Here is a 27,509-nt window from a genome sequence, read left to right on the forward strand (position 1 = left end):
ATGAGGTGGAATGAGCATTCAAACTTTTCTAAGTGTTTTGTTGGGTAAGTTTCATGGGCAGTGAGTATATCTCATTTCTAAAACCACAGTCCATTCTCTTTTACCCGAAGTTGAACATGAGTTAGCAATAAGGCAAATGCTTTTATTTTTACTGGATATGGAATGAAATATTTCTATTTGGCAATTCTCCCTTTAGCCTTGCTCAGGATTTCAGCTACCTCGGCAGAGTCCTAGAAAGTGATATGCTTATTAGACAACTTCATTAATCAGAGTAGAGTGCTATTTGGCAGTGAGATTCTAATGAGGATGAGAAGCAAAATTTAATTCAAAGTTAAAGGAAAGCAAATGATGCTAGCGTACCTTGTTCAATGTGCATGAACTTGAGCATTCTCAGTTTCTGGACAGTTTCAGCTAGAAGTGTGCATGCTATACTTAATGTGAAATAGTATGGAAAGAGTTTCCAATAACACTGTTTCAGCACTCACATATTGCATGAGCATTAATAATCCAGGTGCATTACTGCTTGACTAGACAATTCTTACGGCTGCTGATGGCACCACAGTGCATGGAAATCACTAACTGAAAACAGAAGACCATGTGAGTATGTTGTAATAAATAGATAGAACTCTGAAAATGTGCAAAAAATTTTTGGAACAGAAGACTATCTGTGTAACATATGGAGACTGGAAAACTAACTTGCACAAAATGGAGATGCACAGTGGAGATACACTTACAGTAGTCAATTGATGCATCTGGCAAAGAAGAATGGAGAAAAGCATTCTGTAGGGTGCAGCATTGTTGATTGGTTGTGACCTTACATCCTCTTCCAGCCTTGTTCACCACCTCCTGAACGTATACTTACGCCTCCTTAAACAACACCAGCACTTTCTTCTGTTTCCCTTCCATATCTCATTCACTGCACACTTTCTTAAATATCTTCCTTGGTTTCAACTCCTACAAAAGCTCATTGATTGAATACATCCTGAGGGAAGGCACTGAGCCAGGTCCTACAGAAGACACAGGAGTGATTCAACTCTGACAGATGGGAATTATACCTAGATTTAAAATAGAAGCATAGCATGATCATAATGCCATAAGAAAAGGAAGGGAAGTGCCATTATAGAAGGGAAAATCCTGTGAGGGCTCCAAGGTGGAAAAGATTACTTTCTGGCTGAAGTTTCTGGAATCACCCGTCTGGACTCCAATGTGTGTGAATCCATCTAATTTTCTCCAGATTCATGATCACCACCTGGGCTGGTTCACAGTCAACTCTCATTAGTACTTCTGCAGAAACTTTTATTGTGTCTTCTCCAGAAAAGACAGAGTTGTATTCTAAGAATTTATACTACATCACATGACTTCCTGCAGAAACTCTCCTAATTCAAAGTCCAAAGATGTTACTAAATTCTTACAAGACCCGTTATGATCTTAGTCTTACATATCTCTTTGACCTTGTCACCTGGTCCTTTATCCTGTGAACATTAAGCTGCTTCTTTAATTCATTGCATCCATTACCTCCTGGGGTTTTGGCCCCAGCTGTTTTATTTCTCTGGAATGCTCTTTGTGGAGACACTGTTATTTCGTCTGTAACTCAGGCCTGGGCTTACAAGAGACAGACCTTCCTTGAGTATTCAGTCTAAAATAACCAGTCAGTACTTCATCACCATAAAGTTTGTTAAGTCTCTGAGTGGCAGTCAACACTGCTGAATATTCTCCCCATTGGTTTGTGTCTTACCTCACTCCTTCCATGTTACCTGGATCTAGCACAGTTGACACTGGCTACAGGTGCTCAACAAATATTTGCTATGTGATTGGAAACATGTGGAAGGATCTTTACAAATAGAGAGTCATTCTTTTAGGTGATGAACCAGGACCTGACTTTGGAAAAACAGCTATACCAATAACTTCTGTTCTTAAGGAGGTGGGCAATAAAGTTACATGAACAAACATAAAAAGGAAGATGCATTCCATGGCTAATCACTACTGGAAAGCAAGCAATTTAACTGGGCAGGTAGGGAATTACTGGCAGGCTATGCAGATCGGAAGGCCAGGGGAGGCTACTGTGACCAAGGAGAAGATACCCAGAGAACCCAGAAGCAGAATATTTTAGGCCAAAGTAGCAGCAATTACAAACTCCTGGGACTGTCAAAAGATTTTAATAGGAAGAGGTGACTTGAAAGACAAGCCAACAGTTGAGTGAACACAGAAGAGGAATGATTTGTGAGAAAGAGAGGGAGACAGGCCAAGGCAGTGAGGGGAAGGTTATGCCCAGTGTGGGGGATGATTTGAGTTATGCTAAATATGATGACAAGACAGGGTCTGCTTGTAACACTTCAAAGTAATTTTAAAGAATTTTTTAAATGGAGGGAAATAATTCCAGATGGAACAGTCTGTACGAAGAAAGGCATGGGTGAAATGGAAGGTTAATTTAGAGACGAGCATGAATTTCACTGGAGAACAGACTACAAGTTTAGAAACCTGGGTAGGAGGTATAAACAATGGGAAGTAAACAAAGGGTTCTTGAAGCAGGGGATTGTGTGAAAGAACCAGTTTAGTATGATTCTCTGATAATGGATTCAAGGAAGGAACTGAGAATAGTCCCAGGCCCAGTACAATGACTCAGTTGACTAATCCTCCACTTGCAAGTGTCAGAATCCCATACGGACACTGGTTCATGTCCTGGTTGCTCCACTTCCCATCCAGCTCCCTGCTTGTATCCTGGGAAAGCAGTAGAGGACAGCCCAAAGCCTTGGGACTTGGCACCCATATGGGAGACCCAGATTAAGCTCCTAGATTCTAACTTCAGATCGGCTCAGCTCCAGGCATTATGGCCACTTGGGGAGTACACCAGCAGACAGACCTTTCTCTCTGTCTCTCCTTTTCTCTGTAAATCTGCCTTTCCAATAAAAAAAATCTTTTTTTAAAGAGAGATTAGCTACCACACTGCTATTATGGAAGAGGAATGCAGGAGAGGACATGGTACTACAGCAATCGGTGACAACCAATAGAATGTAAGCATGCTTGGAAGAAAGGAAATCAACAGCGAGACAAAATCATGCAATACTGTTAACCCAGTAGATGCTTGTTTAATGAGTCCTGGTTGCATATCAGGCCACATCCTAAGTACTTTAAATAATAACTCCCTTAGTCCTCACAACAGCCCCATTGGGCCTTGCTCCCATATCCTCCTTTCACAGGAAGAATAGATTGCATGCTTTCTCTGAGCTAGGGAGTCAGAAGACAACAGACTGTGAACCCAGGCAGCCTGACTCAGGAGCCTGTGGTCCTTGGGACAACTATTTTTTCCATCTTAGCTGAGCCTGGAGAAGCAAGTCAAGAATACAGGGATGAAGTAGATTTTGATTAAAAAAATATATATATATATATATATGTATGTATGTATGTATGTATAAGCAGGCAGCAAGGGGTGCAAGGTTTCAAGATGGAAATATTTCTGGACAAAAGTGAATATAAGCTGTTGGTCCCTTTTTGGTAGAAATGTGGAGCCAAGGTTGACCCTGATTCTTGGAATTCCCATGAGATATAAACGGAGACATGTGTCCTCATGCAGCCAGTCCCCGTGCCCCATGAGGTGCACAAGGAATGAATATAGGGACAGCACTGATCAGCAGCAGGCTAAGAGCAAAGGGTATTCTCCAGAGTGGAGCTGCAGGTGAGGAGTAGTGGGAGAATCTTAGAGAAGGCCTGTGGTTAGAGCGCAGGAAGAGGGACGTTGATGAGAACAGACAATGCAATTGAAAATGTAGGAAGAAAACCAAGAGGAAAGACTTTCTAGGTGGGTTGTTTCCCAGCATCCAACCCTGCAGAGCTGAGAGAAAGAGATTTTGGTAAGGGGAACTTAGCAGTGTTGAGCTTCAAACCCAGATTGTCATCAACCCAGAAAAGGGAAGGGAAGATGACAAAAGCAGGCAAGAGATGACTGTTTTTAAAAGTTTGGTGAAAGGGGGAGGGAAGCATGGGTGCGCATGCACACACACACACACACACACACACACACACACATACACACACAGAGAGAGAGAAAGGTGGAGAGCAAGAAAAATGTAGTAGCTGATGGGAAGATTCAAGGCTAGTGTCCGTCATTGCTTCTGGGAGAAGACAAGGGGAATCGGCGTGTTTGGGCCCTCCAGGAGTGCTTGTTCCTGTCCATTTTCCTGACAAGGGCCCTCGGCACCCAATGTGCCTAACCATTTCGCAGCAAGGCAGCAGTGCTACTAGAGCAGGACTGTTCCCTGCCAGGACCTCTCCCAGGAGCAGCTCACAGGCAACAGCTACCTGGATGAACCCCGACGTGGGGGTAGAGATTACTGACATCATCTTGCTGCTGATTTTAGGGAAGCAAGGCTTATTTTCTTTTCTAACAAGATTTTGTGGCATTCTGCAGCTGATGAAAAAAAAAAAACATTTTCTATCCCCTAATTCAAACTTCTCTGGACTTACATCTGTGTTGCCAGCTGGGAGCTGCTGAATTCCAGGGTGCAGAACCAGGGGAGCCACGTGGGAGGGGCAAGCTAATAATGATGACACGCAGCCTAAGTATAAATCTTGGTTCATTGTGTGTCTGTGGACACATGCCTTCAAATTCAAGTGGGTGCCTTTTTCTCTGCCTTTCAGAATCTGTCTGTAAACCTTGATGATATTAAGCATGTGTTTTAATAAATATTTTGTTTGCTGAATTCCCATTAATATTCATGGGCAATGCAGTACTTTGGGTTTTGTGATTTCTAATAAACATTGATGGTGTTGCTAGTTTGTACTGAGCATTCAGTATGCTCCATCAAAATGGCAGCTCTAATTAGGTTCCTTGAATTAGCTAATGGATTTTGAGAAAGATAGCTTAGAAAGCTCTTACAGCTGTCCAAGATATCCCTGCCATGGCAGAAAGACAAAAGGCCCCTGGAAGCTACAGACTTCAGAGCTTTAGAAATGCAGCTGACAGTTAAAAAGATAAATTACATTCATATTTTTCCAGTGAAAGTCCTAATACTGAATTAATGTTATTCCTGTAGTGAGCATCCATTAGGAAGCTCATTTTATTATAAGGATGCATTCTGACCATTAGCTCTCTTTCTTTACTCCCTCCTCCCCGCCTCATGCTCCTTTTTCTCCCTCCAATTCCCTAGATATTTCGGACATAGTATTAAAAACCTTCTTTGAAGGAGAGTAAATGATTCTCTTTTTTGTCAGGTTATAAATTTAGACGCTCTCTTAGACATATAGTGAGTATTCAATTTTTAAAATAAATCAAGTAATATATAAAGAAATAACATGGAAATTCAATTTAAGCCTTGTGGCTTGAATTATATAGAGTTTTTTTTTCTTGAAGAAAAAAAAATAAAGCTTCTAGCTGGGGGCCGGGGGACTGGTTTACACTTGGGTTACAGATGATTTTATTTTAGAAAAGAAGCTATCTCAAATAAAGGTCTTAGCCTAGGATGTACAAACTAAGACAATGTTGCACGACCAGTTCTGTTCCTAAGAACCGGTTTCTGTCCCAAAGAATGAAGTAATGACATCTGAGTAACTAGACTCAGGGAGAAATCGTTGTTAGTAGGATGGATGGCAATAAAGCTTAAGACAAACAACACAATTCAGGAAGCAAACATTGCCACCCGAAAGCTCCCTGCAGTGGCATATGTGAGTACACATTGACTCTGTAACTGTGCTCAGCATAACTTTTTGCTTTCATCTTATCCACTTAGAAAACTAATGCCTGCTACTTTTTAAATGGGCAAGCTATATTTTCCTAGTCCTAGGAAAGCCTGTAGGAAAATGTTTTTCTGGGTTGGTGAGTCTGAACTGTCCAGATCCTGTTTTCCTCATTTGAGTCTGTTTGCTGTTCCCCATCCTGCTTGCTTTTTGGCCTTTTGTCTCCTCATTAGTATCTTTACCAAACAAGAAGCCAGATAAGGGAAAGAATGTAAAATGTTAGTCGATTAATTGGAGTATTATTTACAGTGCTTAGAAATTCTTGCTGAGAAAGAAACCAAAGTTGTGGGTTTAAATGAGATTTTTGCAAAAAAAATATCTATAGAGTTTATTTTTCATGCTCTTCCAAATTTTCAGTGGTTTGCAGATAATTGAGAGCTAACTGAAAAGGCTACTGCTAATAAAGCTGTTGGAGCTAGAGCGAATTAAGAAAAAACAATGTTGATGCAATGTATAGATTACACAACAGGCAGCTGCTTTGCTTCAGCATGATATATAACAAAGCAGAAAGGCATTGTTCCATGAAGCATGAAAAAAAAGATAATTATTCCTTGCACATGACTTCACCATGATTGAAAAAAAGGAATAATTGACATCATACTTATTGAAAAAAAAGTAGCAATTGTCACATTGTTGAGAGGCTACTGAAAGCTGGGGGAAGGCATGCTTTTCATTCATTTTCACCGTGAGTTATTTATAGAGTTCAATTGTCAAAGGCATAATGCCTCATTTTCCCTCTTCTTTGATATTGGACAACTCACTCACTTTTCAGATGAGGGACACAGCTACAAATTGCTCAAAGGCAGATACCCGGGGAACTGCCATTACCTCGGCTGACTGGGGCCATGGCTATTTGTTAATTAAGAGTCTATGACTACTTTCCCTTTAAGTGCCAGAGAAAATGAAAGTCTTTGTCAACCCATAATGGGTTGGTTTCATTTGTTTTATTTGAATGTTTTACTCCCGGATTGGGCAGCAGCGCCCTATTACTAATGGGAAATTTATCACTGTTTTAAGGATGCGTCATGCTTCAGCACCAGTTAAAGTTATTAGTAAAATGGGAACTCTAGTTATAAAAGATGTGTGAGTTTCCAAAGAGAAGACATCAGTGTCTTGTTGCCGTGATTTGCAGTGGCCCTCGGGCACAGCATGCAGAAGGTAGGGAAATGGAATTTGAGGGTGACTTTTGCCCATATTTTAGTCGACTTCTAGCTAGAACTGTGAGCGCACACAAGAGATCATTGAATAGAGCTGCAAGAAAACCTACAAAAGTCAACCAGTTCATTCCGTGGATTTTTAACTCCTCCCCCATCAGTAATGTTGACATAAAGCAAAACTCTGGTGATGGCCCCCTCAGATTTGAAATCTCCCAGTGATTCCACAACATCGTTTTCAAAAAACATTGCTGAATGAAGCTTTTCAATTCCTAACAGCCTCAATGGTCATTTTCTACCACTTACTCAAACTTCTCTGCCAGGCCTAACTGTGTGCCCTTTCACATAGCCCCTGGGGTGTCCCTTCTACCTGGCTTGCCCACTCGCATCATCCATGTCGTTCCTTGCTGGCCCTCCACCTCTAAAGCAGAGTGAGTCATGCTTCCCTCAGAACCGCTGCAGGACTTCATTATACTTTATGATTCTGCTTCACGATAATTGCCCCCGTTGCACTATCATTATTTATTTATCTCTCCCTCTCCCCCTGCTGGACTGAAACCCCTGAGGGTCAGAACTTAAGTCATGATCTCCCTTATATCCCCAGGGCCAGGGATACAGCAGTTTTGGAGAAGAAGAGTTTAAATAAACTTTCACACAATGGATGATAAGTTAGACAGCAGTTTACTCTTCTATTCCATGCTGGAAAGAAAGTGGGCATTCTTCTAAATAGGATTTGTTCAAAGAATCTGAACATCTTTTGAAAATAACTGAAGTGATCCATAGGAGCTGATAATAGAAGCTTTCTTCTATCCTGTAAATCCCCAATGTCACAAGGTCAGTGTGAGGTTAAAGGGTTCCCAGAGCTCACTTTACATCCAGGCAAATGAGCTGTGGGATGCTGTTAGATTCAGTGCCCTTTGGGACCTAAGTAGTTGTTAACTTTTTTCCACTCTTTGGATTTAAGAATCTATTTAGACAAGGTAGTTATTATAACACTATTTAATATCTCAGAAGAACTCAACATGCTGAGTTCTGTTATAGCATATAGATCCTAAAACAGGAATAAAAAGAATATAGGCACTTCAAAATATGTTACTAATGAATTCTTGGACTTCCTGAACCTACAATATGATCTGATATGATGGTCATACCAGATATTGTGTTTAGAATTCTGTTTACTTTTAGTATGATTTGACACCAGGTATTATAATTAAGCGCTGCCCTAACATAACCAATCTTTGTGACCCAAGCATCAATTCTCAGTATTTGGATAATTTCTTATATTTGTAGAGCCCATCAATGAAGCTGAAGATAGGAGCTAGGTTACCTACAATATATATTTACAATGCTGTGTCTCTAACATCTAATTTCGAGATCCTGATCAGAATTTTGAGTTTCGTTCAATTGAAAAAATAGTTTTTCCTATTTTGAAATATTTCTTCTGTGTCACTGTAATATTTTAACCAGCCTCTTCAATTAATTAGCAGAAAACATACTCATTGTGTAAAAACTCACAGCTTTAGTTTACTATATAGACTCTTGTGCCCGTCCTGAGTAATTTATTCCTCTAAATAAATAAAAATATCATCCATGCACTAAATCATTTAAAATTTCCGTACTTTCCCTTAGAATTGTACAGTCAATTAGAGCTTATTCCTTTATTAGTCTAAAATTAAGGCTTAAGTGGACAAGTGTATAGTGTTGGGTTTGTGGCTTTTCATGATTTTCCATGATCCTTTGGGGAAAGAGACTTTCTATACTGTTTCCTCTGGGCTTTCATGGCCGGTAGCCCACAAAGGCTTATTTTCCCAGAAATGATCCTGAAAGTTTAATCCACTTCTAAATGTCAGATATGTGCTCTAAAAACTCAAGCTGTTTGATTTAAGCATAGAAGATAATAATTTTATCTTTTCATGCCCTGCAGAAAAGGATGTATGTGTTATCATTAATTTGCTCAAGTACCATAGGAATAACAAAAGTTTATTCTGTAAATAATCTTTTGTTCAGTTCAATATTCTGAATGAGAAATAAAGTTGTATAGGCTTCTTCCATTTATCTTTTAATCAATATTTTGCTAACTCTTTTGGACAATAAACTATGGAGAAAATATGTAATGTTCTAAGCAGAATAATCTTCAAGAATCTTCAACAAGGCTGATTTCTGACAAAAAATATACATAATCAAAAATTAATCTTAATGCTGCCAGGTTGCTACAAAAAGTTTTTAGAAAGTAGAATTTAAACGCAAGAACATTTTGACCCAAAATATGTTGAGGCCCTTGCATACCGTCACACCGTAGCCCAAATACCTTACTGAACTCTCCTAGATTTGTAGCTTTTGTATTTGCATCACATGACTCTTTGAATGACAACTAGCTGAAGTACTTGGCTACCACATGCATATCTTGGACAACTGACACATATCTTTAGACAATAGAGTCTTCTTCAGAACAATGTAAACTTGTGGTATGAACTGACAGCAGCTGAGAGAAACCATTTCAGCTCATAACCAAGGGCATATGTTTATTGAATATGTTGGTTAACGAACACACTGTCAGTTGTTACGTTGCTACTCTTCCCCGTAACCAAAATGTTTGCATACACTGAAACACTTGGTATGTCAAGTGCAGTTGTGTTGCAGTGTCACTATATTTCAGCTGCAAATTACAATCTAAAGCATGGATTATTTATTCTAACAAGACACAATAGTTGCATGATTTCAAACTGATCCAAATCTATTCTTTGTTTATGCTTGTTTTGTGAAAACTGAGTAAAAAGGAGGGAGTAATTTTGTTACCATCCTGTGAGAAATTTTCAACTATATTTTAAAATCTCTCTTCCTTGAAAACAAAAACTACCATATGAAATATTTGATAAATTCCTTCTGTGACCCCCACATCCTTTGTTATTGAGAGAATTGGCATAGTGCCTTGAGACAATATGTATCGTATGCTTGTATATAACTTTTAAGTGTCCAGTACTTATGCAAGTTATTTGAGGTTCCAAACTATGGCTTTGTATTAGAAGAAATATGTTGGAATACAACTCAAAAATATGAAATTGAATATTGAACATTTTATGACTAATGGAAAAAGTTACTTCTGAAATATATTCACAACCAGGAGGTTACTATGCGGTACCTGAATATGCAGTTATTTATTACAGGCTTGTAATGGTGAGCTACAGCTATGAATAACTTGGAAATTGCTCAATAGTGAATAATACCACTTGGTGTCACTCCTAAGGAATTTCTACCTGTGCTAGAAGAGGACATAGAAAAGCAGGATATTCCGAGAGAGAAGCCTTCCATTGTCTCAAGTACTAATGAGTAAAGAGTGTTGTCTTTCATGAGAAGCGATGACATTGAGCTGCTAATGACTCTCACTGTATCTCATGGATTTTGATTTTTTTTAGTTTCATCTCTTCAAAGCAGTTTCTTGTGATTAAATTCTTAAATGATTCATAGATCATACAGTAGCATCATTTTCTTCAAGAAGGTTCTTGATTTTCATTTCTTCAGCAACACATAAGTCATTCAGTAGCATGTTATTTAACTTCATGGTGTTGTTAATTTCTTTTCTCTTCTGTTGATTTTGTGTCTTTTCAATTAAGGGAATATATAGTAGCTGTGTAATGGAGACTATCATATCTAGTAGCATGTTATTTAACTTCATGGCATTGTAAATTTCTATTTTTTTTCATATTGTTGATTTTGTACTGTGACTTTTCATTTGAGGGGATGTACAGTAACTGTAAAATGGAGACTAACATATCCAGATGTGAGGATACAATGTAGTATGCATCTCTACTTCCAGACAAAGATGGACTTACAATGAAACTGTTTAGTATATCTTGACAATAGGATGCTGGACTCTCTGCCATTGTCCATGCCCACAATGACGGGCATATGACTGTGTTTGAAGAACTTTAGTAATGATATAGGGGAACTAGGTGCGGGGGGCTGGTGGTGGTGAGGGGATAAGGGAAATCCCAGGAGCCTCTTTAACTCTACCATAAAATGATAATAATAATAATGATAATAATAATAAATTTAAAAATAGTTGATCAGATGGGGGGAAGTTGCCCTTGCATCTATGAGATGATTTCGAGTGGTAAATGTAGCCATCGTTCATGCTGTGAGCAGAAATGTTACCAGTATGCAATCAAAAGTGCTAGGGGAAGGGACCTTTATTTTTCGATGCTGTACCGCCATGGCTTGATTCACAGAGGTCAAAGTGCAGTCCAGGGTTAAGCTTGTGAAGGCAAACCTTCAAGACATGAGTGTCAGAAGGTCAGTTCTCCAGTCCAGGGGTGGAAATACCAAGTCCAGGCTCTCAAAGGAAGCAGATGCTAAAAGCAGGAAACACACAGACTTGGGTTGCCGTGGCAAAGTCAGGAGAACCAGGTAAGCCAGGTCATGTTGTCGGATTGTTGCATGGAGGTCAAAATGCCACAAGCAGCACAGAGAAAGCAGAGAGAAGGACCATGGCTCAGGATTCCAGACTGAGCTAAAATACCATAGCTGTGTGCTCTTTCTTCTTTCCTTGTGACCCTACCTTGCTTGCTTGATTCTCTGGACCAGTTTTCCAGTTTCCCCATAAAATACTGACATAAACAGTCATTTGGTAAATGACTTTCCTAAATTATATCCTAGCACAGTATGTAGTACTTATTCGTACTCTGACCTCAGTTTGTCATATACCGCTAAATATCTTCTCAAGACTCCTAAACCTTGCTTTCTTACCTTCTAAGAATGTCAAAAAAAAAAAAAGGTTGACAAAAGTATTACTAAAAATGAAAGGAGATTCTAGATATAAAAGTGCATTTGTTAGGAATTATTCACTCTACCTCTAAGTACATTTCTCGTAATATTTGAATTTATAGATCTTCTAGTAAGCAAAGGACTACTTTTTTATTTTACTTATTGAGTGGCAATCAGAAAAACAGATCTCCAATCCTTTGGTTCACTTCTGAAATGTCCACAGCAGGCTTGCCCAAAGCTGAAGCCAGGATTCTGGAACACACTGTAGTTCTCCTGAGTGAGTGACGGGGAAAAGACTGCTTGAGCCATCAACTACTCCTCCAAGTGTGCATATTAGTAGGAAACTGGAATTCAGAATAGAGGCAGGACTGATATGAGATGCAAATATTGTCTGTGGCCATACCCCCCTCAATTAATCTCATCTGATCTCAGAAATGCAAGCAGTAAAAGCAGTATCTTAACCCAAACATTCACCCTGAACTCTTAATGTATAGCAAGTGCTTTAGTCAACCAGATAATTGAAGCTTGGTGCAAATGCAGTGCCCACATAAGCAAATGCATATTGCAATTATCTGGGGGACTTTGGAAGAATTTTTGGCACATGTAATTAGAAATTGGGGCCACCATCATAAATAGTGATAGCAAACTTGGAAGGAATCCCCAAGTAGTGCCCGTGGGTAGTCAGCTGTGTGTCCCAAGATTTTTCTGAAATTTGTCAATGGGCCTTTGAAAATACTAAAAAAAAAGGGGGGGGGAAGGAATCGTTTTATTCAAAAGACAAAGTAAGAGAAAAATTTTATTTTTTGTTGTTAAATATTTACATATTTTTACTGGAAAGGCATATTTATAGCCAGAAGAAGAGACGATCTTCTGTCTACTTATTTACTCCCAAGGGGACACAACAGCCGAAGCTTAGCCAGCTCAAAGCCAGGAGCCAGGAGCTTCTTCCAGGTCTCTCACATGGGGGTAGGTCTCTGAGGCTTTAAGCTGTCCTCAGCTGCTTTCCCAGGCCACAAGCAGGAAGCTGGATGGGAAGTGCAGCAGCCAGGATACAAAATGGTGCCCATGTGAGATCCAGGCACATAGAAGGTGAGGATTTAGTCACTGAGCCATCATGTCAGGCCCAAGAAAGCTTTTTTTTATTGCTTGGATTACACCCAAAATAGCTGCAACAGTCAGGCTGGACCTTGACAAAATCGGGAGCCTAGAACATCTTCCAGGTCTCGCATGTGGGTTTCAGGGGTCTAAGTACTTGAACTGTCTTCTCTTGCCTTCCCAGGTGCATCAACAGAGGGCTGGATCAGAAGCAGAGCAGCCAGTACACAAAGTTTGGTTTCTAAATAGAATGTTGGCATTGCATGTGGTTGAATAACTGATGTTCCACAATGCCAGCCCCAGAATGAGATGGTTTTAGAGGAAACTGAGAGAAGGAAGGAGTCAGAGAAATCACTTTACATGTGCATAATTCCTCTTTTTGTTCTTGTTGATCAAAATTAAAACCTTTACTCATCAAAAGAAATTTACAAAAAACAAAAAAAGGCGAAGCAACAACCAATTGAATGAGAGAAGATTTGGCAAATTTCATTGTGATTATGGCTTAATAGAAAGAACACAACTCAAGTATAGACAAGCAGCCTGACTTTAAAACAGACAAGCAGGCCTGGCACAGTAGCCTAATAGCTAAATCATCACCTTGCACGCACCAGGATCCCGCAGGGACACCAGTTCGTGACCTGGCTGCTCCGCTTCTTATCCATCTCTCCGTCCGTGGCCTGGGAAAGCAGCAGAGGACAGCCCAAACCTTGGGACTTCACACCCCCTTGGGAAACCCAGAGGAGGCTCCTAGCTCCTGGGTTCGGGTTGGCCCAGCACCAGCCCCCATGGCCACCTAAGAAGTAAACCAGCAGATGGAAGATTTTCCTCTCTGTCTCTTCCTCTCTCTTTACATCTGACTTTCCAATAAAAATAGATAAATCTTTTTTAAAAAATGGGCAAAGCACATGGACACAAGAGATGCTCGGTATCCTGGACCTTTACGGAAATGCAGATTAGAATGGCCAAGAGATAACACTGCATACCTAGTAGCTGGGCTATTGTGAAAAACAGTAAATCCCAAGCATTGGCAAAGATGTGGAGACAGTGGAGCCCTCACACTCCGCTGGTGGAAGGGCAACGCAAGGCAGTCTCTGCAGGAAACAGCTAAGAGGCTCTTCAAAAAACTGAAGACAAAATTACTTTATGATCCAGCCATTTTCCTCCTACATAAAACTAAAAATACATGCATAATTTTCACCGAATTTATACTGAAAAATTTTGAGATATTTGGGATTAAAGCATCATTTGAAGAGTTCTATAAAATTGAGTTCCCTGAAAGATCGATTACTTGTTATTTATTCAGTATAAATCGACATACCACTTAGCTTTTAATTATGAAAAGCTAAATCTATTGAGTATTATAGTGTCATTTGGGACTATAGTTTCTATGAGTCCTAGATGTTTTTGAATTAATGCTCCTGAGTACATCTGTAAGAATCTCACAAAAGTTTTACTTGATAGATAATCCTTTATTACCAATAGGAAATAAACAACAGTTGTACTATGATTGTTTGTCTTCGGATAAACATTTTGTTCAAAAACATTTTCAAGGTTTACAGTGAGACCTGTAAAACAGCAAGGCATATAACCAGGTAAATTTTGCTATGTTGATATTGTTAAGTTTTAAGAGTGTGACTCTCACAGACTCTTAAATGACTTGAGAACTTCATTACTACTTTTAAAAAAACTTGGCCTTGTTTCCATGTGTGGAAATATAGCACTGCAAAATGTTAATTTTAAAATTGTGATGAGTTTTATTTGTTAAATGGAAAAAGACAAAAACAAAGACACATCCTCTGGGAGATAGAGAAAAAAAAGGAAAAATCAGTATCTTCATATATTTTTCTTTATCATTTTTGGTTTTCATGATGCAGTTCCATGGGTCTGTGGGGTTTCCTCTTCCACCCTCTCCATTGCCCTCCACTCTTTGCCCCTGTACTATGACAATAGCATAGATCTTCAACAACAGCCACAAATTTATCATTCTGAAGGGCACAAAGGTGTTTATTCTTTATATTTAAACACCCTTTTGTGAAAGCAATTGAAATACCACTCTTTAATAAATTTTGAAAGATGACTACCAAATTCTCGTAACTAAACATTTTAATGAATTCATCAATATAACATTTTACTGTAACTTTTTAAAAATTAGTGAATCTGTCAGGCATAGAAATGAACTTCCTATGATACTGTTTGTTGTTAACTTAAACACGCCTAATGTAAAGTGCTTTATTCAGTAAGTTCATAAGATATGGATATTCCTGTTAAGATTCCATATGGAAAGTGCTAAGAGAACTGAACATTGATCTGCCTTATGACCCAGCTATCCACTTCTGGAAATATGTCCATAGGAAATAAAATCTGCATATGAGAAAAGGATCTGTAATTTTATATTACAGCAAGCAATCTACAATGGCAAAGACATGGAAGCAACCCAGAAGCCTGTCAAAAGAGGAGTGGCTAAAGAAACTGTGGCAAATCTACTTCATGGAGTATTACTCAGCCATTAAAAAGAATGGCAGCCATGTGGAATCCCAGCATGTTCAAGGCGAGGACTTTAACAACTATGCTATTGCCAGGCCCTTGTTTTTATTTCTGTTCTGCTGGGGTCCGTGTGATGGGTGTGGAAGACAGGAAGGTGTAAAGAGTATTGTTCCATTGCTGGCAGGGCTGCAAGGAACCTCCTGCTGTGCAGCAGGGCTCCAGCGGGAATATCTCTAGATCACCTGGATGCAGCTCCACCTCCCTTTGCATGGACACCGGACTATCCCACTGAGATTTCTGTAATTTATTTAGGCATTGTCTGCCTCTGCAGAGTTAACAGTTAATGTATTGCTGCCCCCTTTGATCCTATGCTAATCAGAGGCATAGCAGTTACCTTCACTTAAAATCCTCTTCCCCTATTGACCTTGTGCTAATCAAGGGAGCTAGTCTCCAGGTAAAGGGGAAACCCATTCTTTCCCTCTTCCTTTGATCTTTGGGTCCTGCCTCCTGCATTACATTTCCGCCCTTAGCTGATTCAAGAGGTATGTGTTACTGATTGAGCTTGCCTTAGGTGAAACAAATGGCAGAATTATCTTTAGTAACACCCATTTGATCATGACGTAAAAAGTCTGAGCCAGAGTTTGACTGATTCTGTATAAATAAAGCGGATTGCTTTATTGCATAGCCCACTATCATCATGGAATTCTAGTGGTCCGTCTCTTTCTTTCTCTCTTTGCGCCGACTCCATGCACACTTCACGAGTTCTGAACCCCAGGCCGGAGCTGGACTCCTGCACTGTTCATTCAAAAAGTTTTTAATTAATTTCCTCACTGACTCATAGGTCACATAGTAGTATCATTTGCTTCAACAAGGTTTTGGGGCCCGGCACGATGGCATGATGGTTGGGGTCCTTGCTTTGAGCATGCCGGGATCCCAAATGGGCACCAGTTCTAATCCCAGCAATTCCACTTCCCATCCAGCTCCCTGCTTGTGGCCTGGGAAAGCACTCGAGGACAGCCCAAGTCCTTGGGACCCTGCACCCACGTGGGAGACCCGGAAGGAAGTTCCTGGCTCCTGGCTTCGGCTTGGTGCAGCACCAGTCATTGCGGCCACTTGGGGAGTGACTCATCGGACAGAAAATGTTCCTCTCTGTACATCTGCCTTTCCAATAAAATAAATAGATCTTTAAAAAAAAAAAGAAGGTTTTTGATTTTCTTTTTCATTTCTTCAGTGACATTGGTCATTCAGTAGCATGCTATTTTACTTCATGTTGTTAATTTTGTATTTTTCTTCCTGCTGTTGATTTTGTTTTATGGTTTTCAATTTAAGGGGATGTATAGTAACTACATAGTAACTATGCAATAGAGAATATCATACCGAAATGTGAAGGTACAATGCAGTATGCATCTCTACTTCCAAATAAAGATGTTAAATATATCTTGACAGTAGGATGCTGGGCTCTCTGACCTTGCCCCTACCTACCAGTCAGCATACATTTAAATAGCAGACTGATGGACTTATTATGACTGTTTATGTAGGGCTAAAGCATTATAATAAGATAGGGGAAATCATTGTGGGAGGAGGAGAGGGTTGGGCATTGGAGAAGGACGAAGTGAAATCCCAGAGCCTATGGAACTGTATCATAAAATAATAAAAACTAAATTTAATATTTTAAAACAATGATTCCATTGCCTGAAGGCAATAAGCCGTACCACTAAGTCTAGACACCAGAATGGCTCCCACAAATGACTGTCCTCAAGCAGCAACACAAACGTTCCTCTTTCAGAATGAAGACCTCCATGTCTTGAGGCTATGTGAAAACAGCACTGAAAGAGAAATGGCTGTTTGGTATTATATGCAATTTAATCATAGAATGCATGAATTTGGGTGCATTTTCACTTAGATGTACACACCAGGAACCACAGAAAACTCCCAGGTCCAACAACGGGGGCAGTTGGTGGTTTGCCCAGCTCCCTCTTGCTTAGCTAATGACCAGCTTTCCCAGCAGCTCTCACTGTCTCCTTGCCCAGAGCCTGTTTGTGTGGGATTTTTGTCCTATGATGATTCTCTTCTGCACTCCATTCCATTTTGTACCAGTTTTCCACATAAGCCTGCTACAGATATATTAATTGCCCAGAAGTCTCAGGCTGCAATTCCTCCAACTTCATTCTTTAATGAATACAGACTTCATTGCATGTTTTCCTATTACTTTAGCTGCTTCTATTTCTATTTTTATTGCAAAGATCTGTGCAAATAAAAGAATATCAAAAGGTGTAGCGATAAATGTGCTCTGCTAAATTCCCTCTGCCTTGAAATGCCTGTGAACTACAGCTGCAAAATGCCTGCTGCATTTTAATGCCCTTCTCACCAGGCAACATGAGATAGAAGAACAGCACCGGCTTTGGAGTCACACAAAACCTGGTTCCACCGTCTACCAATCGAGTCGCTTCTCAGAGACTCAGTGTAATCACCTGTAAAACATCCATAACACAACGTCATCACAGATTTAACTGAGAATTAAATCAGGTGAACCATACTGAGCATACATATTTTACTGTGGACGTTGTAAGAGTCCAATAATGTTAGCGCATTTTCTCTAGCCTGCCACAGTAACGAGAAGAGAGTATGACATGCACAAATAAACACTCATTTGTAGAAGGACCAAGGTTGATGTAATTGTGAACAACAACAAAAAAGATTAAAGTTAGATTTTTTTAGTAGCAGATAATGCGTTTTGGGATGTTTACTGCTGTTAGAATTTATTATTGTAGGTGGCTGTGAAGAAAATGACATGGTTTCTGATATCCATTACAATTTTAGGCTCTATCCAGCCCTAAAATGCCATAAAAGGTAGCTGACTGAAACTATACATGTTCCTTTAGAGGCCCAAGCTATATAATTTGTTAGAAATCACTACCAGATAAATGTTTTGTGTTACACTGCTTGAATTAACATAAAATGCATGACACTGTAAGTGTAAGATGGCATTGGTCATCTATACATGGATATAGCTGCTAGAGAATCTCTTTGTAAGAGTGGCCTGACTTGACTTCATCCTATGAAAAAGATAATACAGAAAAGCTGGTTTCCTGACCAGCAACATGGAGATGGGGTTATTGACATTTTGGTGGGTGTTATTTGCTCCCAAGCCTATCCGAGTTACATCATAATGTGTGATGTCACCTCTGAAGTTAAAACGCAATCGATTCCCTAAAATTTGCACTCCTGAGCTTCATAAAACCAAAAAAATAGAAGTCAACATACATAGAAGAAAAACTAGAATTATTAGAAAGTAAGTCCTGCAAGCTCACCTTAATATCCATTCTGATGTGGCATGTTGCTGAAGGACCCAGCCTCCAGGACATACCTAAGAAGAAGGAAAAGAAACAGGTCGCAAGTTATTAAGCCATGGTGGAGTGAGTCGTTGTGGAAGCCAGTCAGACCTTAATCACCTTGAACTGGGAGTCTTATATTCTCTGTCTTTAAAGAGAGAAGGAAGAAAGCCTATCTCGATATCCTTTTGCAATATTTGGAGAAACATTTACAGAGGAATTGCAAATAACCTCAAGTCACGTGTCAGCTTCTGTAGATTGTTAGTGGCATTGTGAAGTTCTGAGTTGAGAAAGATTCTAACATCATGTCTGGTGTAGCTGGGCAAAGTGCTATAATTGATTAGCAATGTCTGCCCTGGGCAAAGCTCTATACTTTATAAGCACATATAAAGTAGAGCCATAATAAGTTATGTAATTATTTCAGGGGTGTTTGTATGTCCCTCTTTGAACTGCTAACTTTCTGTGTCTTTGATACACAATACATTCAATTTATTGCTTTTGTTAAAATAATGCTGTCAATTTTATTTACTATTTAGCATTTTACTTTAGTTTCTTAATGTATTTATTTTTATTGGAAGGGCAGATTTACAAAGAGAAGGAAAGGTAGAGAAAGATCGTCCATCCTCTGGTTCACTCTCCAATTAGCCGCAACAGCCAGAGCTGAGCCGATCTGAAGCCAGGAGCCAGAAGCTTCTTTCAAGTCTCCTACATGGGTGCAGTGTCCCAAGGCTTTGAGCCTCCTCTACTGCTTTCCCAGGCCACAAGCAGGGAGCTAAATGGGAAGTGGGGCAGCCAGGATATGAACCAGCACCCATATGGGATCCTGCTGTGTGCAAGGCAAGGACTTTAGCCACTAAGCTACCACTCCAGGCCCTTTATTTTATTTGGTATTAAACTTTTAAGTATTATCTGCTAAGGAAAGTTGAAAAGTGGAAGAATTTGCTAGTCCCAATTTCAGTATGTAAAACCTACGTGAGAAAAATTAGGTACATTTTCTGAAGGTAGAATGAGGGGGGATGGAAAGAAAGAGTGATAATGAGATGTATTCCCAGATTATAATGGAAGCTTTGCATCTTGTCCGATACCTAATTTGAAATATTCACCAAGGGTGAAGATACGGCATGTTCTGCCCTTGGATGGCCCGTGACTTTGTGAAGTCCTTTCCTTTTTCGCTGGGGCAAGATTTCTGTTCTGGGTAAATCATCATGTTCCTGTTAGCCATAGGGGAGTTCTGAATCCTGATTAACTGGTTTTATATTCTTGCTCCACTCCATTATTTGAGAATGGCAATCCGATAAAACCTGCAATGTTAAATTTATGCATTAATAGGCATATGGAAGAATAGTTTACAGTCCAAGTATGATTTTTCCCACCACAAATGGAGGAAAGTTGTGACTTTAAAAAAAACTAGTGTCTTATCTGTTTCTTTCCTTTTTTCCTATTTATTGCTGATGACTTCATTCTACTTGAATTCAATGTTTCAGTTTCTTTGGGGTAAACTAATAGATTATGTATGCGATGTTTGCACCGTGTTGATTGAATTCATCTGGTGAGTTTGAACGCGGCTCATGAATTCCCGTAATCGGCAGAAGCCTGTGCATTGGATACTAACACTGTCGTATTCTCAAATTACTCCAGAGCAGGAGAAGCTGTTCAAAACAGACTCCGCTGCTTTGTCTACCTTCCCATGATCCAGAAGTATTTATCAGGACGTTTGTTGTCTTGTAACTGTTTTCTGTATGTGTTCAAATAAAACTTTTATTTGCAAAAAAAAAAAAAAACTTATGGTAAATAAGTGGGAAAATGTTTGGGAATGTTTAAAAATTTATTGAGAAAAAAAAATCTAAAGATTTGTCTCGGGTGTCACCGTCAAAGGTGGTCTCTTCACCCAAGGAGTGGCCTGAGAGCCCAGACCCCTGTACAAACTGTTGCCACAACACATAGACACATGGTCAGACTTTCAATGAAACTACAACCTAGATCAGCAAAAAGGTTTTTCTTTCAAAGAATAGCCATCCATCATTTTCTTTTTATAACTTCCCAGTAGTTTACCAAACTAGATTATCTCTGTTGCATTTGATAACTCATGTCAATTTAAAACTCAACTGGGGGACTTCTGGCATTCAAGGTTTTTAACACTGGGTCCCCACCTATCTTTCCAAGCCTCACTTCTCTCTTTCCTGTTTCTTATATATCCTATCACTATAGCAGTGGTTCTCATCCATAGAACACAAGTGTCATCATCCATTGAATTAAAATACCAAATTTTGCAAGTGATAAGCTTTTGTCATTTATTAAACTCTAAATGTCTCCTAAGGTAAAGACACTGGCATTCATTTTTATTCTCATATGCTTTGTAGTAGAGTAAAGCAACACATGCCACTTGAGGTTTGCATTAAGCCAAACAAAAAATTGGGGTCCACTGCTTGCTCATACAGATGCTTCCTAACCACTGCACTTGGTCCCACCTTCTCTGCACTGAAAAGTCCTCATCTCACTTATCCAGCTGTTGAGCACTTAAGCATTCTTCCAGGCTCCTGTAAGTCTCACCTGCTCAGTGGAGCCTCTCATGATCTCCCATGGCTGTGTCTTCACCTTATCAAAGTTTAACCATCTGTGTTCTCATGACAACTGTACCAATCTCTGTTGTAGCAAATGCCCCAAGGTAGTGTGCCTTCAATAGTTCTGTCTTCCCTTTATCTCTGTTACTGTGCTTTCTGTGGACAAGGACTGGGAACTGTTTTTTGTATTCCCATACATTAAGTTTTGGCATGCCTCAAATGAACCAAAGAAGTTGAATGATAGGTCAAATCTCCCTGTCATTCCCTCTTGCTCCTTAACCTTGAGTTGTATTGCCTGATATTGATTCTATTGAAATGAGCATAAAAAACCATTCCAATCTAAATGGAAGCCACAAGTTGTCCAGTTTGAGTTTGGGTAGCTGAGTAACTGGAGCAGCTATTAATTCCTGAGAGAGAGCTTTGGACAAGCACAGGAGATAGTACGTTTAATCATCCTGCACTGCACATTCTACTTTTTCATGTTTTTACCTTTTCTACATGGATTTTGCGTTTTTGTGTTTCCCAATGCTCTGGCCCTGTTCACATGTATATGTATCTCACGACCATACTCCCCTGAAAAACTTCATGAACACTGGCATGTGAAAACTCCATCACATCCAACCTTTGGGTCAACTTTGTACCAGATAGGTAGCTCTTATCTGAGAAATTAGATACATTAACATTTAACTCCGTATGATTAGAAGGGATAAGTGATGGGGTTTTTCATTGCTCCAAAAGATGAGGGCTTTGTCTCACTTTCTCATTCAAAAGACATGTATTAATCCCAAATCAGAAGTTTTGAACCTTAGATCTAAAGGTATTTGTATCAGAGCTGTTTTTCATTTTTAGTACTGATTCATCATTTTCTAGCATATGTGGCTTGTGTGATCTACTCTTCCAGAATTGAATGTCAGTCCCTTTAAGGACCACGGAGTAACTCTCAGGGATGTGCACACTCAACCGTATCTCTTTGATTGCACCCTGTAGTGGCCGTCCCGTGACTGGAAACACTGATCGCATCCAGAAGTTGCGGAAGGAGTATTATCAGGCTCGAAGGGAAGGTTTCCCTTTGTATGAAGATGGTGATGGAAGAGCAAGACCATCTGATTATGACCTTCACTGGGTAAGTCCAGGCCTGATTCCAATCATTGAATTCATCTGTATTAGATAGGTTGGAGCAGAGGGACATGGCAAGTATACCTCAGGTTACTTTACATTTTGGCAGGCAGGGATGTGGGTGTTATAAACATAAACATCACACAAACCATAGCCATATTCTCCCACAGAAGTTGTTTCCATAAATCAAACCACAGTAGTTCGTTCTAATTGCAGGAGGAAAAACAGATGTTGGCTACTATAAAAAAAAAAAAATCCCTGCCAGTGGCCCCTGAGCCTTGTCCTGACACTCCTTTTGATGGATCTCAGATATGTGGCCCAGCATTAGCAAACTTTGCAACATAAGCCATCTACCCTTTGGAAGAGAATTATTAGAAATAAATTTCAGAAGGGCTATTGTCAGCTATATCAATTCTTTGTATATTGGATCTGAGCAATGCACATTCTGCTGATCTTACCAGGATACAAGAATCACTTTTTGAGATAAGGGCAGTTTTTGTATTAGAGGATTCTTGTGCCAAATACTTCGGGGAAGAGAAAAGAATATTATGACAATAGAAGAGATATTCCATGGGTTTTGGCAGGCCAGTATGATTCGTTTTCTTGTCTTCTCAAGAAAGTAAGTCAGAGAATACAGAATACACTTAACTGTTGAGCAGTCACAGAAATTCCCACAGGAGACTGCTTACAGTTGGATGAAATGTACCTGTCAGGTACTTCCCACAGAGTCTGACACAGAGCGAACATTCAATACATGTTAGTGTTCATTGCTTACATTATTATTGGAGCAGCCCACCAATGGTAGTGGTAGTATCCTTGCTGAGATTCAGTCCTCACTTACCCTCTTTCATGATGACTGCCTTCTACTGAAGGGCTTAGTGCTGCTTTAATAACCCAGGAGAATCTCTCTCATCTCCAGTGCCCACCTTTATGCTTGGCACCCTCTATTTTGAGAGGCAAATCTATTGTATAAAAGTTTCTTAAGTTCCGCGTTCAAGTTCATGATAACATGGTTAGGGCAAGAAAAGTAGAATCCAGCAACTGAGCTGATCCCTTCTGGTACTCATATCTACACTGGGGCATGTCATGTATGATGATTGACGCTGGGGTTAAAAAATCCATTTCAGGAACCACCAGTGTTGTGCAGTATAACAGAAACTCCCTGGCCCAGGAGATTGTCCTCATGTGGTGGGGCTTAGAAACCCTGGGAATCAGTGCATGGTGAGCAGTGGCAGTCTCAGGCCCAGTGGCTTCCACCTGGGCAAAGCAGGCATGCTGAGACCACAGAACAGAGTGAACAGCTGTTCCCAGGTTCCATTACAGATGTTAGGATTAAACAGAATGTCATTTACAGGGTCTCTTAGATTCTCACTAACAAAAATGAAAGCACATCCCCAGAACAACCAACTAGATAGCAGTTTACTTTGTCTCAAACTTGATTGAGATCAATTGGCTGCCTTTGCCTTAGGTGAGGGTCAGCTCTCTCAATAGAACAAGCAAACAGTGAAATCAGGGAAAGTTGTGTCAATGCCCAATGCACTGCAAAATGTCCCCTACAACTCAAATTTTCAACTCAGCTGTCCTGGTTATTCTCTACGATTTCTTCAAGTGAGGTCGAAAGGAGCAAGACACTTTCCCTTTAGGAAGCTGAACGGTTCCCCTGACCTCCTACCAAACCTGAGCTATAAAACAGTACTCTGGGCTGCTTCCAAGCAAATGTGTAACCAGACAATCTAGTGAGTCAGGAAGTTATCTCTATTTTAATTGGTGTTTCCCATGCTCCAGAGTGTTGAGCTTTGCCAAAAGTGACTAATTTTATGTTTCCCAGGGAATTGAGGTCCAAGGCTTCCCAAAGGGATGCTTGGGAAACGCACTGTCATATGAGAGTGCTTTGTAATCACCTGAGCTACGCCAAACCGGGGATTAGAATCTCAACGTCCTCTCCTCCCCTCTCCCCAAGCCAAGGAAAAACACTAGCATCTTTTGTCTGGTGTTGGCTTGAGAAATTACACTGTTGTCTTGATCCTTTTGGAGAGATCTAGGAAAACAGGTTTGGAAAGTTAACATTTGGAAAGTTAACAAGGCAGCTTTGATGAGACTGAGGTTCCTAAAATCAGGCCATTCCTCAGCATCACCACTACACGAGTTAACATCAACTTGGCAGTCCATGAAGGAGAGGTGTAGGGTTGAGAGAGGCCCCAGTGCTGCTTCAGGTGGTCCTCAAAGATTCTGGCTCACAATGCTGAAAATTGGATATTGGCTGGGGTGGCTTCAGTAAACTGTCCTACTTTTTAAATAAAATAATTACAGAAACTAGCATCATCAGAAATACTTTCATGGAGTAACCACTCTCCTAATAGCATGCCTAAGATTGAGAGGCATGAGGAAATGTTCCCTGAGTTCCTACTGCACTGGGAAACTTCTAATCTGTAGGAAGCAAGTAAGAAACTAGTTATTAGCACCCATAGGTATCCCTTGATACCTGTGAGAAATTGGTTCCCAGAATCCCTTTGGCTATCCAAATCTATAGATGTTCAAGTTTGCACAACAAACAGAGCGGTACATTCATATTGCATACTCATGTCTTCTGCTACATTTTATATAATCTCTAGATTATTTATAGTACCGAATCTAATACAAATATTATGTAAATAGTTGCTATACTGTAGTGTTTCAGGAATAATGACAAAAGAAAAAGTAGTCTGCATGTGTTCGATTCAAAGGCATTTTTTTTCCTCCAAATATTTCCAACTGGTACTTGTTTGGCTCAATCAACGAGCCCACAGCTTTGGAGAAAAAAACTGTACTTTTAAACTGGTTGCAAAATAGATCAAAACATAAAAAGAAGCATGCTCCTAGAAGTCTTCAGTGCTTAAATGATGAAATTAATTTCCTGAAGGATTATTCAGATCCATGAATATCTTTAACTAATGGAACTAATGTTCTTTACTTGGCTTGTCCCAAACTTTCCAGATCTTCCCAGGCCATGTAGTATGCAGTTCTCTGACATCTACCCTGTGGCCTGAACTCAGATTCCTCTCACTGTTCCCCTGGGTGTTTACTTAGTCTTGTTTCTTTCCTTCCCTGCCCTTCCTCCACTACATGTCTCCTATTCAATTTTCACAAGTATCTGCTCAATCTTAGTGTCAGCCAGGTGTTAGTAAAAATATGACATCTGTACCACAGAGGAACTCAAATCCTAGCTAGCAATACAAGTACATAAGCCAAAATAAAATAGAAAAATAATGCAAGAGCATTTTGAAAAGTTCGTGGACATGGAATGGAAAGATACTATTACTTGAGGACAAATAGTTTAAATCTGTGCATAGTGTTTTTGTGGTACATATTTGCCATGAATTATTTGAACATTTATATGTATTTGGTAAGTGTTGTATATTAACTCAGAAGGGCAAGTTAATTCTACTATAGGAAGTAAGTGCAGTTAGTTGGAAGCAAGGGACTAGGAAAGCTAGAGACAACTTGGGAATTTCCCCACTCAACATATTTTGTTGTCTTTCTACTTGGGTGGGATTTTTTTTCTTTCCCAAAAGAGTTCCTGAATTATTCACTTCATTTGTTTTAAAATAAATGAATGCACACAGATTGTATAGTTTGTAAATATGGACCTGAAACCTTAAAATCTTTTCAGCCAGGCAGTTATGTAGCTGTTTTCCCATCTAGGCTCTGAAAAGCTATGAACAAGTTGAGCGAATTTCAATGGCTGCAAGTGAAAGGCCTGGAGACTTTCAGAGGCTCAATTAAGTAAGCAAGATACGTTGGCTGTGAACTGTTCATATTTGCCAAAAGAAAACATAATACCTGATATCTTCTAGTATTATATTTTCTGTAGAACTTGTTAAGGCTGACACAGTTCTCTGGCAAACTGGCTGCTTTTATTAGCAGATAAAGATTGCTTATTTAACAGAAGCATGAATATCTCGTAAATAACTTTTAAATTGAGATGGCTCAATTGCTCTAAAGTTTTTTTAATATTGGTACCTTAATTGTTGTCTTTTTTAAGGGTGACATGGCATGTTTTATTCTCTCCCCTGCCTTTTAACTCTTTGACTAAAATGAGAGAATGTTTATATATAAAAAGATTTGTAGACATTTGGATAGGAAATTTGTTTATATGTGGAAAAACTGAGAGATAAAAGGTTTTAAGCTAGCATGGAAATTGGTGCATTCATATTCACTGTCATAAAAAAATCACTGTGCAACATCTTTCTGGCAAAGAGGATTGGCACAGGTAGAACACAGTTGGAAGTAAGAGATGGTTGCGTTCATAAATGAAAGTGTTTTGAAAGATTTGTTCATCCTGTTATGAAGATGCTCCAGTGGCCAACTGGAAGGAACGTGCTTGGCAGCAGAACTGGAGAATGAAAGACGAATCCGGCAAATTCTGCATTCAGAGGAAAGGAGAACAAGATGCTGAGATCGTGTGAATTGTCCTAAGAAAGGGATCTAAGTGGAATGTATAAATATCCAAACAAATACATAAGCCATCAGAATTTACTTTCTAAACATAAGATAAGAATGTGAGTGCCTGCTATCAGTGACTCAGTGCCAGTATTGAAACTGTATGCATGCTTCTTGTCTGCTTCTTAAAGGCAACTAATAAAAGCTGAAGATTTTGAGGAGCCGTTCTATACTGGTCAACTGACTTACATTGCAAGGAACAGAGCTAATTCAAACTGACCTAACCAAAAAGGAAAAGAGAAAGAGAAGGGGAGAGAGGAATGAAGGAAGGAAGAAAGTGTTGTTGACTCATATATAAAATATATCTATAAGTAAATCTGACTTCTGGTAAGGCTGGATACAAATTTTACAAACAAGCCTTTAGGAGTCCCTTTCTCTTCTCCCAAACTTGCTGTTTACTCTACTGGTACTGTTCTCAGAAAGCTTTCCCATAGTGTAATAATACAATCAGCAGGAACTCCAACCTCAATCACAGTGGAAAGAGATAGTCTCACTCACATTTTTTTCTAACCCCCGCCCCCCAAAAAAATCCTAGAGCTGATAAAACACTGCTCTGTGGCTCTTTTGCCTCTGGCTAACAGGTCCAATGTGAAACCAAACTTCATGTGACAAAATGCAGTACCAGAACTTGAAACTGTCCTTGGAACCAGAAAGTAGAGTCAAGCCCACTACAACCCCATGGACTAATGTGTATGAATGAGAAGTGGCCAAGGAAAAGCAGAGTGCTAGTCACAGGAAAAGGGAAAATGGATGTCAGACACACTTGAGTTATCTACTACAGCTTTAAATTCCAGTAA

The 27,509-nt window shown here is 39.6% G+C and overlaps 1 protein-coding gene across 1 annotated transcript in view; it reads left to right on the forward strand.

Annotated features, from left to right (window-relative positions):
* Positions 1 to 27,509, forward strand: part of PARD3B (par-3 family cell polarity regulator beta) — a 1,014,759-nt gene that overhangs the window by 889,766 nt on the left and 97,484 nt on the right. Inside the window, exon 21 of the mRNA XM_004576910.3 lies at positions 22,105 to 22,240. Within this exon, the coding sequence (XP_004576967.2) occupies positions 22,105 to 22,240 (136 nt within the window). The remainder of the gene's footprint in view (positions 1 to 22,104; positions 22,241 to 27,509) is intronic.

The sequence above is a fragment of the Ochotona princeps genome, chromosome 5, assembly GCF_030435755.1.
Source record: "Ochotona princeps isolate mOchPri1 chromosome 5, mOchPri1.hap1, whole genome shotgun sequence".
NCBI classification, from domain to species: domain Eukaryota; kingdom Metazoa; phylum Chordata; class Mammalia; order Lagomorpha; family Ochotonidae; genus Ochotona; species Ochotona princeps.